This window comes from Aureobasidium namibiae, assembly GCF_000721765.1.
Source record: "Aureobasidium namibiae CBS 147.97 unplaced genomic scaffold scaffold_22, whole genome shotgun sequence".
NCBI lineage: Eukaryota > Fungi > Ascomycota > Dothideomycetes > Dothideales > Saccotheciaceae > Aureobasidium > Aureobasidium namibiae.
In genome coordinates, this window is record NW_013581187.1 from 190,418 (window position 1) to 205,615 (window position 15,198).

General features: G+C 50.2%; 5 protein-coding genes across 5 annotated transcripts; 4 read left to right on the top strand and 1 right to left on the bottom strand.

Moving 5' to 3' along the window:
* Window positions 1–703: 703 nt before the first annotated feature.
* Window positions 704–2,462, top strand: M436DRAFT_76394 (high affinity glucose transporter RGT2; the record flags this gene model as incomplete). Its single annotated transcript, XM_013567893.1, has 4 exons — window positions 704–811; window positions 865–1,229; window positions 1,282–1,961; window positions 2,026–2,462. 4 exons carry the CDS (start codon window positions 704–706, stop codon window positions 2,460–2,462), a joined length of 1,590 nt encoding a protein of 529 aa, XP_013423347.1.
* Window positions 2,463–5,390: 2,928 nt separating this feature from the next.
* M436DRAFT_85766 (uncharacterized protein) lies at window positions 5,391–5,923 on the top strand (the record flags this gene model as incomplete). Its single annotated transcript, XM_013567894.1, has 2 exons — window positions 5,391–5,585; window positions 5,636–5,923. The coding sequence occupies 2 exons, from the start codon at window positions 5,391–5,393 to the stop codon at window positions 5,921–5,923; spliced, it is 483 nt and encodes a 160-aa protein (XP_013423348.1).
* A 200-nt stretch (window positions 5,924–6,123) lies between these two features.
* M436DRAFT_67533 (uncharacterized protein) lies at window positions 6,124–7,955 on the bottom strand (the record flags this gene model as incomplete). Its single annotated transcript, XM_013567860.1, has 2 exons — window positions 6,124–7,349; window positions 7,400–7,955. 2 exons carry the CDS (start codon window positions 7,953–7,955, stop codon window positions 6,124–6,126), a joined length of 1,782 nt encoding a protein of 593 aa, XP_013423314.1.
* A 373-nt stretch (window positions 7,956–8,328) lies between these two features.
* Window positions 8,329–13,131, top strand: M436DRAFT_85768 (uncharacterized protein; the record flags this gene model as incomplete). The annotated part of the gene is made up of 8 exons (XM_013567895.1): window positions 8,329–10,366; window positions 10,654–10,928; window positions 10,979–11,152; window positions 11,204–11,554; window positions 11,605–11,812; window positions 11,864–12,387; window positions 12,440–12,587; window positions 12,638–13,131. The coding sequence occupies 8 exons, from the start codon at window positions 8,329–8,331 to the stop codon at window positions 13,129–13,131; spliced, it is 4,212 nt and encodes a 1,403-aa protein (XP_013423349.1).
* A 627-nt stretch (window positions 13,132–13,758) lies between these two features.
* On the top strand, window positions 13,759–14,943 carry M436DRAFT_56729 (uncharacterized protein; the record flags this gene model as incomplete). Its single annotated transcript, XM_013567802.1, has 1 exon — window positions 13,759–14,943. The coding sequence occupies one exon, from the start codon at window positions 13,759–13,761 to the stop codon at window positions 14,941–14,943; it is 1,185 nt and encodes a 394-aa protein (XP_013423256.1).
* Window positions 14,944–15,198: the final 255 nt, after the last annotated feature.

Here is a 15,198-nt window from a genome sequence, read left to right on the forward strand (position 1 = left end):
ATGTCTGCCGCCAGAAGATGAATCCTTCGGGGAGGCTTTTGTGCTCGGCGCGACTCGTGCAGAGAACCGCCGAGCTGTGGCTGGAACCCTACTAGTCCTCCTCAGAGCACGCGACCCCAGACCGTGCAAGGCTTGGTTATGAGCTTGGAAGCGTTCGTCCATGCTTGTGTGTTCTATTCTTTGCTTCGGGAGTTCGAAGTCTCGCTCTTTTCACATACGGTCCTATTATGAAGTGAGATACGAGTCGCCATGTGATGTCTAGACTGTCTAAATACAGGTCAAAGATGATCATGAGCTGAATTCGGGCCGGGCATATTCCCGTCATCAAGCAGCAGCTTCCGTGTCCGAGGTACGTACCAACGTGTTCATGTATCGGGTCGCGAAACGGCAAGTCAGAAGTACCTTAGCGGCATGCCGAAGCTCAACCCTCCTTACCAACCCCTACCTAGCTCCCCACGCCTCGACTTTCCTTGCCGTATCCGGATCGTCCAAGATGCCGGTCTCCACAATCCAGAGCCTGGAGAGCATGCACGGAGGAGTCGAGCCCATGGGGTGAGCTGGTAGTTCCTACCTTCTGTTCCTGCTATATAAACACCAATGCCCATCTATCGTTCATCTCTCTCCATCATTGTCAATCACTTCTTCTTTCCAACTCCCACTACTTTCATCTACACAGGGCTCTTGACCCGATTCACACACCACAATGCCTTTCGCTGTTAGAAGGCCTGAAGGCGAGGTCGGTGCCGTTTGGCCCGCCATCGCTGTCGGTGCATTCGTTGCTTTCGGTGGTGTTCTCTATGGTTACGATACGGTATGGACAGATGATGCCTCCTGAAGATGTAATAGATCTGACAGTCAACGCAGGGTACCATCTCTGACATCCTTGCCATGCCGTACTGGTTGAGGTTGTTCGCTACCCACACCGATGCTGCTGGCAAGCCCTACATCACTGCAGGCCAGCAGTCTGAGATCGTCTCGTTGCTTTCTGTTGGTACTTTTTTTGGTGCTCTCATGGCTGCTCCTACTGGTGATTTTCTCGGTCGCAAGTTGGGTCTGATGGCCTGGTTGGTTGTGTTCACCGTTGGTGTCATTCTCCAGACTGCATCGACTTCTATTCCACTTTTCGTCGCTGGCCGTACCATTGCTGGTCTCGGTGTTGGTGGTATTTCGGCTCTGATTCCTCTCTACCAATCCGAAACTGCACCTAAGTGGATCAGAGGTACTATCGTGTAAGTACCAATAACCACGATCCACTGTACATGCGACTGACTCGTTGAATAGCGGTGCTTATCAACTCGCGATCACTATCGGTTTATTGCTTGCCTCTATCGTTGGCAATGCTACCAAGGGCCGTCTTGACACCGGATGCTACCGCATTCCTCTTGCTGTTCAGTTCGCCTGGGCAATCATCCTGTTCAGTGGTCTACTCATTCTTCCCGAGACTCCTAGATTCTACATCAAGAAGGGCAAGCACGAACAAGCCGCTTGCTCGCTTGCCAGACTAAGACGTCTTGACGTCGATCACCCTGCGATCGAGGCCGAGTTGGCTGAGATCACCGCCAACCATGAATACGAATTGTCCCTCGGCGAGGCCACCTACGTCGACTGCTTCAAGGGTAACCTTGGCAAGCGTCTCGCCACCGGTTGCGGTCTACAGGCTCTCCAGCAACTGACCGGTGTCAACTTCATTTTCTACTACGGAACTCCCTTCTTCCAGAACTCTGGTATCGCCAACGGTTTCACCATCAGTTTGATCACCTCTTGCATCAACGTCGCCTCCACTTTCCCTGGTCTGTACTTGGTCGATAGATGGGGCAGAAGAAAGCTCCTGCTCTTCGGAGCCATTGGTATGGCTGTCTGCCAACTCATCGTTGCTGGAGTCGGTCTCGAGCCAGTCGCCAACCAATCCGCCCAGAAGGCTCTCGTCGCCTTCGTGTGTTTGTACATTTTTTTCTTTGCATGTGAGTTCCCAGAGTTTGTCCAGCATCAGTCTAATCAAATCACGCTGACATACCTCCGTTTTAGGCAGCTGGGGTCCCTGTGCCTGGGTCGTGACCGGCGAAATTTTCCCCCTCAAAGTCAGAGCCAAGTCCCTTTCGATGACTACCGCCTCCAACTGGTTGCTTAACTGGGCGATCGCGTACTCGACCCCCTACATGGTATCCGGAATGCACACCAATGTCTTCTGGGTATGGGCAGGCTTTTGCGTGTGCTGTTGCTTCTTTGTGTATTTCTTCATCTACGAGACCAAGGGGCTCTCCCTGGAGCAGGTCGACGAGCTCTACGGCAAGGTATCCAAGGCCTGGCAGTCAGAAGGCTTCGTACCCACTGTCTCCTTCCAGGAGGTGCAAGATATCACCGGTGGCGCCTCTCGCAACCAGTCACTTGCCGACATTGAGAACACTGCCATGCGCAAGAAGAGTGTTACTCATCAGGAGAGCACCATGGGCGAGAAGTACTAAACTCGTGCTCTTACTCTCGTTTTTGCTTTCTCTATCCCATAAGGATATCCTCACTCACGATTCATGTAATATAAGACACTTGGTTCATAAAAACAGGACATGATGCGACGGCAATCTTTACAGTACAATGGCCTGATAGCTCGGTTTCTTCATGCTGTACCACATGTACGATATTCCAAATCAGTGCTATTGAGCTCGTTCTGACTTCCACCACTACATTATCCATCACACTGATCCTTCATTTTCACGGCTGCTTGAACAAGCACCCCTTGTACATTACTGTACATCACATCCGCCATCCGGGGGCGAGTTTGGAGCGCACTGGCCTGACTCTACCGATAAGTAACATTTGAGTATATTGACCCCGAGATTGAATTGGCCACTGTTTCCAGTGACAAACAGTTGATGGTTGACTAAGATTTCGCTCAGTTAGCAGGTGCATATTGGGGGAATCATGTCCTCAGATGATAACAAATCTTGTCAAGCACACTTACTGTAGTGAACCTTGAAATCATCACAGCCAGAGTCGCCATATGGACGGAAGCTTATAGTGGATTCCGCACCAGTGTTGAGATCATTGCAGGAACCAATAAAGGCAGCAGAGCTATAGTCCGGGCACGCATCGCCGGCTCCAAACAAGGTGATTTCACAGTTTGGAATGCAAACTGTAGAGCTACTTCCGCCGCTAGTGGGTGTGCCAATGTCTTTGAGGGTGATGCTTTGACCGAGCTACAATTCACTGGTCAACGATGCTCAGAGGAAGGGATCGTACTGCAGAGATGATACCACAAGACTAGTCAAGGTCGCAGCTAGGAGAAGTCTGACGGCGTAAGTCATCGTGCAAGAAGAGGTGAAGAAGAACTTGTTGGTAGATGTCTTTGGAGAAACTTGGGATGAAGCAAGAAGGGGTGGTCTCCTTCGATCTATTTATGCCGTTCCGACAGTACAATACAGCATCGTCATCAGTGGCCTGACGTCCCCGTCCTCAAGCGATCGCTGTCAATTTTGCGCTATTGGTGACAATGATCCTGTTTCGAGATTCTTGGTTGGACCTATGACAGTCCGTTCTTTTTCCACGATCAGCGGACTGGCGCTCCTTCTCTTCTGGAGGCTTGGTGAAGCTTATTCCGTAGATTTTGCGATAGTCTGTCTCGTCCGTTAGTCTTTCTGTTAGCATGGTCTCGCTTGGGTCACTCTGTTTACTTTCAGAGCTTGGTCCACTGTTTGCAATTGCTCTATCCCAGACATGTAGTCGAGCAACTCTTACGACTAAAAAACAGTTCCAGCACATATCTCGAGCACCGACCAGTGTCTGTACCACCATGCCATCCGTGGAACTCTGAGCTTTCTTGCTTTTCTGTAGGAACGGCGAAGCTGTCTCCCTCGACGGAGGACGTCGTTATCTGATCAGCATTGCGGGCTGTAGGTTACCATTCCTTCAAGGAGCAGGTGATGTAGTACGCACGACACATATGGCGTCGACTACATGTATTGTTATAAACTCCAAAGCAAAATATAGGGCTTGCTGGACACATACAGACTCGAATCTCATCAGGTAGCCAGCAGGAGAGCCCACTTTCATGCATCTCAAGGGTACCTATTTGGCCACCTAAGATGCTTACCCGGAACAGTACAACCAGTTTCCAACACTGGTACTAGCCTTTGAATACGGTCGCGATCTGTAGCCTCGGGCAAGAATGATGAAGGGCCGTCAAAGGAGGCACTGTCTAGGTGAGGATCAGGAAAAGATGTTCGCGCAGTACGGATGGCGTTAAGCCACAATCCGCAGGTCTCGATGGCTACCGCTATTGCTACAAGATGATCCCCCTCTATTCCAGCAGATGGGTTCGAAGAATCCTTCACGTATCGAGAGGGGTTGACTACGGCCGTATGGAATGTAGTGATAGGTAGTGAGACGGTCATCCATGTTTCTTGTAATGCTTCCTCCGATGAGCGAGATGGTTTCCTAGGACTTCAGAGCATGAGAAATAGGCATATCTTTGCGGATTATGCGGAATTGGTTCTATGTCTTGAGATGTTCATTGGAAAAGGAATAATGTTGTTGTTGCATGATCTCTCCGAACTTTTCCCGATGTAGAAACTGGACGTCATGCTCCTTCCCTCCTCCCCGCTCCTCAATGTCTGCCCTGACCTAAATAGTCTGTGGCTGCATGGATCACCAACCTCAAAAATCGTAGTGATCCATCACTACGGCGTCACACAGGCACCACTAATTACCCAACACAGACATCATCTTGCCGGACACAGAAGACATATGTTCACTGATAAGACAATGATAGCCATACAATTGGAAGACCACGCAGTATAATAGCTTGGTCATGGTACGTTGATCGAAGGTGAGATATGTTCAATAAAAAAATGGCCAGAATCTTACATCCAAGTAAGATATGTTTCCGGAGCATAGATTGCACACACCATAATCCAGGATTATCTGATATTATTACGAGCTCTTCTCTCGCATTCGGCAGATCTGTCGCTCTCGATGACTACGGCCTTGTGATAAGATCGTTTTGGCACTGAGACACCCGTTGTTATTCGAAATCACGATTCGACAATTTCACTAGGTCAGGAACAAGGGCCTTTGACAAGCACTTTTCGGTTTACCTGAAGTTATCTAGAGAGTGTTTCGGTCTGCTGTCTCCGCAGCCTCAAAGCAACTGGCATGACCCGCTGCTAGACATCAGAATGTGGCCTTTGATTCACAGGTCTCGCTAGAAGCAAGAATTGGAAACCTCCAGGAGTCTGATTCGTAAGTGAAGTACACGACACAGAGTCCAATGTTCACTGATACTCACATTCACTGCAGTCTTGACACTCACTGATATCCTTTGCAACAACACCCACCTCCCTCAATTCTTTTTCGCCAACATGATCAATCTTTCTTCTCTCATCTACACACTATCAACCATGGCTTCCACAACTTCCATCATCGACTTTGGTGCACGCACCAGACTCATCGTCACCCTCTTCGACGAAAACAGATTCGAAGACTGCAAGAGAGAAATCGCAACCATCCTGGGCTATCAAGAATTACCGCGCTACTACCGCATCAAATGCCATATCGTTCTCGCAGAATGTGAAGATGACTGGTACGCCGCCGAAGTAAGTTTTCACTTGAATACAGGTAAGTGTCATGTCTAACATATAGAAAGAGGGAGTTCCAGATCGCAGAAAACATGTGGTGGAATGCCCGTATTATGTGGCCCGTCGGAACAGCAAATGAAAGTACAAATTGGCTGCTGAACAAACTGCGCGGGATGCTCGACAGTCTCAGAGCACACCTGGAGGAGCATCGACCTTTGGAGCATGTGGAGAATGAAGAGGAGTCAGAAGAAAATGCAATGCAGTCTGCAGAGGACGATGAAGAGATGTTTGCAGGAACTGCAGAGTCTGAATTGGTCGAAGAGGAGCAAAGTCAAGACAAGGAAGAGTCCGAGTAGGATGAGCGCAAGTCAGAGGAGGATATCGTTAGGAAGTCAAATCGATTACTGCCTTGTGACTAGCCAGAAATCAACCAGAGCCACCTTAAGCAGTACAAAAAACAGATTCACTCCTCCAAGAGAAAGCGAGACTCATATAGATAAATGAGAGAAAAGCACGTAATGCAAGCATAGAACAGATGATACATTACATATTAGGTTCACTCATCAGAAGGCCCTCCACGAGTGCCATAATCGGCACCGACGCGCTTCACACCAGTAGCACGACCGGTGATATCAGACCAAGTGGCGCCGAAACGACGACCAGTGCTGGCAAGGAGGCCTTCTTCTTCCTCTTCGGCAAGGTCATCGTCGAGTTGCTCCTCATCAAGACGGGGAGTGCGGAACAGCATGACGACAAACACAATGAAGAAGATGCCAAGGAAAGCAAATTGAGCCCAGAAATCGACAAGTCCGAAGAAGGGGAAGTTGATGGTGATGCGGTTCAAAAAGGAACTGACTACCGAGGGCGTGCAGACCATACGAGCGACCGGGTTGTCAGCAGCCTCGCGACAAGAGCGAATAGCGCTGTGGTGGTTGCTACAGTCTGGCTGCGCATCGGGGTGGTGGGTAGGTCTGTCGCAGTAGGTCTGAGGGCCGAAGGTGGCATATTGAGGAGCGACCATCATCGCGACAGCGTAGTTGATGGCGAATACGATCAAGGTGAGCATGACAGTTCCCATAAGAAGGGCTTGCGGAGCAGTGTGACCCTTGCGAATCTTGAACAAACTGACCCACAAGAAGCGGATACCGATCGTGGCAATACCGACAACTGATCCGGCAAAGAATAGAAGGGTCAAAAGAAGGAAAATGACATAGTCGATGGGGAAGACCTTTGAGGTGACGACGAAGAGCCAGTTGATGGGCTGGAAGATCTTGTTGTGACCAAGCAGATATCCACAACCAGTCTTGCACACAGAGTTTTTGATCTTGTCAACGCCGGTGACCAGCATGCTGGCCCAGACGATGAGGATGATCACGATGAGCAGAAGACCACCGAGGAGTTTCAGGGGTCTGAAGATGGCTTCGGTCTTGAGCCACACACGGATGAACCAGTTTGAGCCTTCACCCATGTCTTCAGCAGCGAGACGTTCACGGCGAACGAGCGTGCGTTCCTCGCGAATGAGAGCTTCGAGTTCACGACGATCGCGAGTGTCGAGACCGCTGTCACGGCCCTCGTTGCGGTTCTCGAGCTGTCTCTGGCGCTCGCGGTTCTGTGTTAGCTGAGATGAAGTGTTGGCAGCCAATGTAGGGGCAGAGATGCGAGGAGCTGTCTTGATGAGGGTCAAGGGAAGGAGGGCCAAGCCAGGAGCCGTATAGATGCAGTACAAAAGCGTTCCGAGGGTCAAGAGAAGACCAACGCAGAAAGTCAAGGCACGTTCTCCATCTGTGGCGAGTTAGTGGGAAACTCAGAGTTATTGAATACGGAAGACTTACGATTCTCGGCCAAGAGATCCTTGAAGAAGTCGAGGTCAAGATGCTTCTGAGGCCTGTTCTTGGCAACAGGTACGAAGAAGCCTACGAGGAAGATGATGACAACAAACAGAATGAAGGCGATTGTGTACTTGAAAGCACCCCAAAGACGGGCGGCAGCAGTCTGGGTGCCCTCCTCGGCAGCTACCTCATCACGTTCTTCGTACCAGAAGTAGGTAAAGGGAACGACGATCAAGCAAAGGACAGCGTCAAGGCTGTAAAGAGTGTAGTAGACGATCTTGAGCTGGAACAGGATGTTGTCGACAGCGTCAGGAGTAGCCCAGTCTTTCTTCTTTCCGAGCTTAGATGAAGTAGTCGAAGATACTAAAGCTACATCGACGGGCAGCAGGAGGACGGTAGCCAGTAGAGAGAGCACGGTGATGATGCAGACGATGGAGACGACGGCAGAGCGTTCGCGAGGGGCCTGGTAGAGGTAGACGAAGATGGATGCTACGACCAGCAGGATTGCAAGTGCGACAGCATATGCGACCCAGATAAGGGAAGTCTGGATGAGTGCCATGGCTGGTTAGGCAGGAGCTATACGAAAGCTTCCTCTGGCGACACAGGGATTATTGTGAAGAAGAGGCACCTCTACACACGGTGCATTACAGGCTGTTGAGGTGAAGGAGGTCGAGAGAGCTTCAGACTTCACACGGCAACTTCTCAAGTCCAAGGTTCCTTCCTTGATTGCTCTCTCCAAGCCCCCTCCACGATTGGAAGGCACACGTCATCTTGGCGTTCGGCGTCTCGATCTCCCTCCAGCTCGGCCGTCCGTGCGCTGATATAGGCAGGAAATACTTCGGCAACTGCAGCTCCGCGTGGTCTCAGGCGCGAGCTTGCTCCAGCTAAACAATACCGTCCTTGAGATTGCATGCAATGCGCGACGATACATAATGCAATGTTATACCGAACTCGTGGCGCCGACCGCTGTGTCGAACGCCGTCGCTCTGCCATTCACCGCTCCCGGCGCGACTAACTTGATTGTCGCGAAGACCTCGTTGCTCCAAGTCTTCACTCTCAAGACCATCATATCCCAAGCCAAACCACCATCTTTGGCGCCCAATGGCGACACGGCTGCGCTCGAGGGCTCTGAGAGCATTCATCGCGTCGAGCACACTGCCAAGCTGGTCCTCTTGGGCGAGTATCCCGTGTCTGGAACCATCACTTCTCTACAGCGAGTCAAGGCATTGAACACAAAAACCGGCGCCGAAGCCTTACTGGTGTCTACCCAGGACGCGAAGATCAGTCTGATCGAATGGGATCCTCTCAACTACCGCATCTCGACCTTGTCTATCCATTACTACGAGCGCGAAACAACAAACACACTGCCGTTCGGGCCATCCCTTGCCGATACACCCAGCTACCTTAGCGTCGACCCAAGCAGCAGATGCGCTGCCCTCAAATTTGGCACCAAACACCTCGCAATCATCCCATTCCGTCAATCGCAAGACGACCTGGCTGGAGAAGATGACCTCGACACGCCCCCACCTACAAAAGCTCCTGCTACTGGTGCCGACGCCCAAGCTGAGACTCCCTACTCGGCCTCGTTCGTCTTGCCCTTGACCGCTCTCGATCCCGCTCTCACGCATCCTGTGCATCTCGCTTTCTTGCACGAGTACAGAGAACCCACTTTTGGCATTGTCTCGTCCAACAAAGCTCCTAGCCACGGTTTACTCGAAGAGCGCAAGGACATCTTGAATTACACCGTCTTCACTCTAGATTTGGATCAGCGCGCCTCCACAACTTTGCTCTCCGTTACAGGCTTGCCTTTCGACATCTTCCGTGTCGTCCCACTTCCCTTGCCCGTCGGCGGCGCACTTCTCGTTGGCGCAAACGAGCTGGTACATGTTGATCAATCTGGAAAAACAAATGCTGTTGCTGTGAACGAATTCGCCAAGCTAAGCTCCAACTTCGCTATGGCTGATCAATCCGACCTGGGTCTTCGCCTGGAGGACTGCGTGGTCGAGGCTTTGGATCACACTAACGGCAACATGCTGATCGTTCTAAACACCGGCCGTCTGGCAGTGTTGTCATTCCGTATCGATGGTCGCTCAGTATCTGGTCTGTCCGTTCATTTGGTAGACTCCGCTCACGGCGGCCATCACTTAAGGACCGCTGCAAACTGCGCTGCCTCTCTGGGACGTGGTAGGTTGTTCCTGGGCAGTGAGGACGGCGATTCCACTCTGATTGGCTGGTCCAAGAAGACTGCGCAGACACGGAAACGTAGTCATGCCCAGATGATCGCCGAAGACGCCGAACTCTCACTGGACGAGGAAGACCTTGATGATGATGCAGACGACGACCTGTACGCCGACGAAGCTCCAGTGGTAAAGCAAGCGGCCTCACAGGCTGCCGACTCTAGTGGTCCCGACAGCTACTCTTTCAGAGTGCACGATAACCTCTTCAGTCTGGGGCCCATCAAGGATGTTTGTCTGGGCAAATATGCCAATGCGAATGAGCTTTCTGACACCGATGTACAGCCTCAACTCTCGCTCCTCGCAAGCGTCGGTCGGGAGCGAGCGTCGAAGCTTGCATTCATCAACCGTGAACTAACCCCGAGTCCGGTTCGTGCAGTGGATATATCTCATGCTCAAGCCGTCTGGACCGCTTGTGTGGAGGCAGCAGCCCCTCGTGGCCAAACAAAGTCTACAGACGACGTCCAGAATTCTGAGGCTCAGCTTGCATCTGACATGCAATACGATCAGTATTTGATCAGCTGTCACGCTGATGAAGACGGTGTCGAAAGCTCAAAGGTATTCAAGATTGATAACGAGATTGCCGACACAAAACAAGGTGATCAAAGTACGATTTACGCCGAGGTGACTGGAACCGAATTCGAGGTTGAAGGTGAGACCCTGGATGTCGGAATCCTAGCTTCTGGCACAAGAATCGTCCAGGTGAGGAAGCATGAAGTCAGAAGTTACGACGCAGGTAAGTCTCAAAATTATCTTCCCAACCACAAACCACATTGCCCATATTCAAGCATTCTTCCTGTCCATCTACCATTCAACACGGCTTCAGGGCATTTCATCTGGAAGCAGCGACTTCATGGAGTATCTCAGATGCGCAGTCGTTCATGGACGTCAACACTAAGGATGTCTTATATGTCACCAAGTGTACTATAGCCTTTCCAATACAAATCTGTCATCTTCACTTTGCTTGCCGCTTGCCACTACATCCGTCTGTCTAAATTCGTGTACTGACCATTGTGTTCATAGATCTTGGACTCTCACAAATTTTCCCAATTATCGATGAGGAGACCGATGCAGAGCTCACAGTCGTACACTCGTCATTCTGCGACCCCTACCTTCTATTGCTCAGGGAAGACTCGAGCCTGCAGATTCTGCAAGTCGACAAGAGTGGTGACCTAGACGAACTAGAGCGTGGTGATGCTGCTTTGGCCTCGAAATGGTTGTCTGGTAGTATCTACAAATCAGAGAAGACTGGCGATAAGACATTAGCTTTCTTACTCAATGCAGAAGGTGGTCTCGCAGTAAGTGTCGGCTTGTGTCAACGAATATACATCATTAATCCATGTTACAGGTCTTCGAGCTTCCCAACCTTGATCGACCAGTTTATGAAGCTCCTAGTCTTTCGGTCTTGTCGCCAGTGGTCTCAAACGAGAGCGCGCCTCGCCGTAACGTTGGCAAGGAGACTCTGGCCGAGCTTATCTTCGCAGACTTGGGCGATGAAACAGCCAAATCGCCATATTTAATCGTAAGGTCTTTCTCTGGAACTCGAGAATCAAGCGCTCATAAACATATCTAGCTACGCTCATCGGCGGACGACCTTATCATTTACGAGCCTTTCCATCATCCTGCGGCTCCTTCCACATCTCCTTCACCATTCACCACAAATCTACGATTCCGCAAAGTACCTGGACTGCACATGCCTAAGTTCAACGAAGACTCTTCTCTCCAGAAGCCTGCTGCTATGAAGTTGTTACCGAATGTTGGAGGGTATTCGGCCGTCTTCATGGCAGGTGGTTCGCCAAGCTTTGTGATCAAAGATGCTTCGAGCCTGCCGCGGATTGTCAGTCTGCGAGGTGAGGGCGTCCGAAGACTCTCTGGACTCAACAGCCGCAAGTGCGAAGCTGGATTTGCATGGGTCGATACTACTGTACGTCGAAGAACTCTCGAGTCTCTTGACATTACTAACCATAGCACTAGGGTACACTACGTGAAGGGCAAATCCCAACCAACACGAGATTTGCTTCCAATGGATGGTCTGTTCGCAAATTTTCACCCTTCTCAGAGCACATCGAGGTCCAGAAGATTGCTTACCATTCAGAGCGCGACGTCTATGTTATTACGACGCAGGAGGAGGTTGACTTCTATCCCCCTGAAGACGATCCGAGGCACCCGGCCGCGGACGAAGGTATGTTTGCTGAGACATTCTAGTAGAAGCAGCACTGACATGTCTTGTTAGAAATTACACTTCGGCCCAAAGCACTGCAGTTCCGTGTACATCTGTATGACGCGAAAGCAGATCGACTCATTGACACATATGACATACCCTCGTACGAATTGATCACTTCGATGGAGGTCATGCCTCTCGAAGTCTCAGAGATCACGCATCAGCATAGGTTGCTGGTCGCCCTGGGTACCATTTCACAGCGAGCAGAAAACTACGCTGCCAAGGGTTGCATCTACACACTTGAGATCATCGACGTTGTGCCAGAGCCTGGCCAACCAGAGACAGGCAAGAAGTTCCGTGTCTTTGGCAGAGAAGAAACTAAGAGTGGCATCACGGCATTGATGGGCATAGCCGGTCTTGTCGGCACTGCTCAAGGACAGAAACTCATGATTCGTGGTCTGAGAGAAGATGGCTCGTGTTTACCTGTTGCCTTCCTCGATGCGCAATGTTACATCTCATCACTGAAGACGCTGGCAAGCAGCAAACTCTGGATCGCTGCGGATGCTTGGAAGGGTCTTTGGTTTGGTGGATTCGGAGTAAGATATCATGAAGATAACATCGCAAAAAGTATCACTAACACATCTATAGGAGGAGCCTTACAAGCTTTCGTTGTTTGGAAAATCACGCTCTCAGATGGAAGTCGTGTCGGCTGAGTTCCTGCCGTTCGAAGGCCAGCTGTACATCCTTATCATTGACGCAGACCTTGACATCCATGTGCTGCAGTACGATCCTGAGCGTACGTATCTCCCGGTGTTCCTCAATGTGCCATTGTGCTGACTTTTATAGATCCCAAATCATTGTCTGGTCAGCGTCTGCTGCACAGAAGCACCTTTCACCTTGGACACATGCCCACCTCGATGACACTGCTCCCTTCCACCCTATCACCCTTCACCGAGCAGAACCCGGATGAAGACATGGCAGATAACGACAGCGAACCATCCAAGACATCCGCTCTCAACCACATCCTCATCACAACACAAACCGGCAGTATTGCACTGCTTACACCCCTTGACGAAGCAACCTACCGTCGTTTATCAGCCCTGCAGACAACACTATCCAGCATCCTCGAACACTCGGCTGGACTCAACCCGCGAGCCTACCGTGCGGTTGAAAGCGAAGGACTTGGTGCCAGAGGCATTGTTGACGGAGATCTCATCACCCGAATCTATGAGTTGGGTGCTGGTAAGAGGCTTGAAGTGCTCGGCAGAGCTGGTGCTGAGGTTTGGAGTACAAGGAGTGATTTGGAGATCATTGCTGGTGAAGGATTGGGATATCTATAAAGTCGCCAATGGCAAAGATTGCACCAACCATCGCTACAATGTTGTTCGGATCGAACTCATCAACCCTCCCTGTGTGCTCAAGTTTGTCGTGCGTACAGCTGTAGAAGTTCACAATAGTTCCGGTCAACCGAATAGTGTTCATCCTGAGACTGTGTGCTCTAGGCTTCCTTCGGTATCGTCTCTAGTCCAGAAACTCTTGTGCCTTATTATAGTGAACGCCGTTCTCTCTACCTTCGCGGGAGAAGTTTGAAGAGAATGTGAGAGCCATAAACTTCGGCATAAGGAAGGATATATATTGTCGAGGTCGTATTTGTTGAACATGCTCTGTTCGGGTGCGTCGAAGTTCCAAAGTATCGGTTAAACGGCTATCAAACACTCATACCACTCGCGGCTGACCTCCTCAATCTATAACTCTTCATCAAACAATACTGCGTGGATTACAGTGGTGTACATTAGCATGCTTTCATCGATCAATAGAGATGCATGATTGAGCGTTCGGTAACACGGCTCTTTTTCAACGACCAATGGTAAGCATGCACTCTGAGTCATACATCACTCCTTCCTTCAATATATCATATCAGTCGTGTAAGCACTTTCCATGCATATCAAACACAAAGCATCAAGTCCATGACCGAACTGAAGGTTCATGTTCTTATCCAAGCTCGTTACCGAATTTTTGACGCAACAGGCGAACATCCCTTTACTATCGATATCGGACTCTGTCGCCGCTCACCAGACGATACCGATCCCAGGAGCTTGATCATCGATGTTTCTGGCTCGGCTTTAGATGTCCCTTATGCTCTTGCTAATGAGCTGCTGATCTCACATGGCGTCAACACACTTCAAAGAGACAAGGAGAGATTGAAGCATATGAACTTATGTTCTGCAGTCGAAGAAGGGAACCGCTACATTACACTGCCTTCGCCAGTGGGCAGAACGAGACATTACAAAGATTGCTTTACAGTTTTCGAACATCCTGTCGACAAAGGCAGTGAGCTTGCCTCTCTGTTTCTGCCAGGCAAGGAGTATTGTATCAATCTTGCCAGCGAGGATCTCGGTATCAAATGGTATACCTACCTTGATGATCCTTCAGTTCCTATCGATGAAGATCTACTATCGAGACCTTCCGAGACCGCAAAGATAGTCAACAGTAGACCTTCAGCCGGCCATGCTGGCTTTAGAGTCGTAGAATCTCTCCCTTGGCCACCAGAAGTCTCTACACGCCTACATCTCGTCCAAGCAACGGAAACTGCACCAGCCTGCCTTCAAATTAGCATAACAAACATGAGCACACAGTCTCTGAGTATAGAACCACGTGGTCGTCCACAACTATACCTCCAACCCAGAGATCTGCTCGGCGATCGCACAACTACTCGACCCCATTTGCACCGTACCCTAACACCAGACTTACCACTCTCGTCCTTTGGTTTCTCGATCACGAATGCGACGACCAGAGAGGAAATTGCAGACAACCTGCCCCGCCCAGGCTGCATGGGTCTCACCCGAGGAAACCTAGACCCGCGGCCCAGTGCTAAAAACCTGCTTACCTTGGAGCCTGGGCAAGCGATACTCAGATATGTGGATATTGGTACTGTACTTTGTAAATACGGGGATGGAGTGTTTACTATACGATTGAGGGAACAGTGTAAATGGTGGTGTGTAGGTAACCTGGAAGATATTTGTGAGGAAGAGGAGGGAAGTTTTGGAAGGGTCAAGAGAGAGCTATTTTGTAGGGATATACCACCTTTAGTGCTGAACTCGGATGATACTGTTAAGGTGAAGAAAGTTGAAGGAGAGATAGTTAGGAATTGATCAACTCAGGAGCCTTTGGGAGAGTTGCGGCACCTCGACGTCTGGAGTCTAGTACTCTTAGCCACAGAAATGCATAATGCTGTTCAGGATAGATTGGCGTCAATAGAGAGGCCATATCAAGGTGTCTCCATGACTACAGCTACCTTGGTAAGTATACTGTGCATTTGTATAGCATAGACACCCACTATTTGTTGTCGATACAGGGTGGGCTATTATCGCAGGCCTAGAGCTGAACATTCGCTCTGTTTTATCATT